Genomic DNA, 2,313 nt, shown 5'->3' on the forward strand with positions numbered 1-2,313 from the left:
TACCCTTTGGATCACGAGATGTTGTAACTATGATTATAGTTTTCACTTTAATTTGTCAATAACCCTATAAGAACTAAATACCACAAAAAATAAACAAATGATTTAAATTATAGAATTTATTATAATTTACTGTGAACAATAATTTGTAAAATTAACAAATTTGTTATAGTTAAATGAAGTTATTAGTCCCTGCCTCCGGCATAGCAGGGACTATTGCGATCGATCCAACGTTGACCAGCGATTAAATCACTTTGACCGATTAATATATTCGGTACATTTCATGTTAAACCAAAGTTTATCCGTGGAAATTTCGGTGTAAGAAACTTATAACCAAACTTGTGAATTCAACCTCTTATTACAGGCTTCACGTGCCCCGATGTTATTTCAGCTGGGACAAGTTATTTTATCCTAAGTTTTTAGGCCTCCACTGGAAGTGGCAGCTGCATGCCGCCTACATGTTCTTGAGGCCACTTGTCACCTCCTCTATTTCCTGTCCCGTCTTCATTCCACGCAATACACGACCGCTTCATTCTTCTTGCCCCTCCATGCTCATGTTAGCCCAGTGTTCTCTGAACTTGCAGCTCCAAACCCGAGTCTGATGGTGGACAAGTACACAATCCGTAGATTGCAGGGCTGTATTGGAGCCCTGGGAAGCAAAGGCAATCCAGATGATGGTGGGGAGTTGCTAGATATTGCTGTGAAGAAGCTCAAGTCCTCATTCATGTCGATTCTGTTTGAGAACAGCCTGCCGAGGGATCTCAAGGTAAGCAGTGAAATACCCCAATCAAAACAAGTGTTTGTTGGTATTGAAAGCCTTCAGATGATTGCAGAGTTCCTTAAGAGAAATGGTAGGGCTCAGGCATGTTTGAAACTGTATTGGGAAGTTAGAATTAGTACTGTTAAGAGCAGTTTTCAATCCATGAAAGCTTATTACCTGAACTACAATTCTACTGAGATTGTTCATAGGCTGAAGTTGGCTGATGTGGAAGGGCCGTGTGAGGGATTTGATGTGGTCTGAAAAGGTTCTGTGTAGTGAAATATTTGAGAGTTTTGACAAGGAGGTATGGATGGAATGTTTTGGGAAGTTGGCTGCAGCTGGCGGTATGGGTGCAATTATCCGGTTTGGGGAAACCATTGTTGTGAGTCAGAGAGAGCCACAGAAGGTCTTTAAGCTGCTTGACATGTTTGAAGGCCTGGAAAACTTGAAGGACGACATGGAGAATGTCTTTGAAGGGTATGGATGCATGGAAACCAGGCTTCGGTTGAGCGAGCTTCAGAAACAGTTGGCGCACAGTTCTTGCCAGGTTCTTTTGGAGTTTTTGAAGCAGGTGGAGGAGCAACGGCCTAAGAATGGGCAAGAAATTGAAATTGCCGGTAAGAAATTGAAACTACCTAATGCACATGCAAAACAATAGAATGAAAATTGTGCATTTTAATTTATGGGCAGGTATGTTGTGCAGGCAAGCCATTATGTTGTTCTTGTAGCATATTGATTAAGTAGATGCAGAAGAATTCTATTAGAAAGGAAATTATAAATGCTATTTGAAAGGGAATTATGCTTATAATACCTTTATCTGGCATAAAATCACATACAAAAAACGGCATTGGCTTTCCTGTGTTGATTCTTCCCATCACATATGTCTCCTACTTTATACATTGATCTGAGTTTTGATGCAGGTATAGAGCCTTTTATTACACTGTTCAACTGGGACTCGCCACAAGCTCTGGAGAATGAGTATGGAGGATTCACTGTCTGAATTTTCTTCAAAGTCTTCTGAAAAACTGAGACATTTGATTCTTCCTTTTCTTCCACGCATCTCCTTTGGGAGAAGGAGCCCCATCCTCTACTATTAGCTGCATCCTTACCGCATTCTGATTTTCTGCTTCTTTTCGTCTTTTCCTAGGATGTGATTCTGTCGTTTTTCTCTGAGTGTGATTCTATCGTTTTTCTCTCAGTGGCATTGCTCAGAGACTGCCAACACCAATACCATGCAGTTGTTGAGGCTCCACCTGGGAGCTTCGCAACACATTGCTCCTATATTTGACTATTGTCATGCCTTGGGATCAATCTTGTGGGCCCATATTGTGACCACTTGTCCAGCATCTATCATGCATGTTCGCTAAGAAGCAGCTGCCAACATTTAACGAGTAGATAGATTGTTGTTTTCTTATTCAGTTAAAAGGAAAAAACAATTTTTCTATTAGATAAAGATATTTACCTAATCATGTGGCATATATCTGATATCAAACTAATGTGCTGTGGGTAGCCGCAAAAAATCCCATAGGGATTCATAGGATATAGCCCAAACAATG

At 40.5% G+C, this 2,313-nt stretch overlaps 1 protein-coding gene across 1 annotated transcript; it reads left to right on the forward strand.

The window, feature by feature from the left end:
• The first annotated feature begins 1,067 nt into the window (after positions 1-1,067).
• Positions 1,068-2,045, forward strand: LOC149236921 (exocyst complex component EXO70I-like). Its single transcript, XM_089369072.1, has 3 exons — positions 1,068-1,374; positions 1,678-1,751; positions 1,905-2,045. The coding sequence occupies exons 1-3, from the start codon at positions 1,068-1,070 to the stop codon at positions 2,043-2,045; spliced, it is 522 nt and encodes a 173-aa protein (XP_089225198.1).
• The last annotated feature ends 268 nt before the right edge of the window (positions 2,046-2,313 follow it).

The sequence above is a fragment of the Pinus tabuliformis genome, chromosome 8 (genome assembly GCF_031772625.1).
Source record: "Pinus tabuliformis cultivar Carrire ecotype Pingquan chromosome 8, CPIR1, whole genome shotgun sequence".
Taxonomy (NCBI): Eukaryota; Viridiplantae; Streptophyta; class Pinopsida; order Pinales; family Pinaceae; genus Pinus; species Pinus tabuliformis.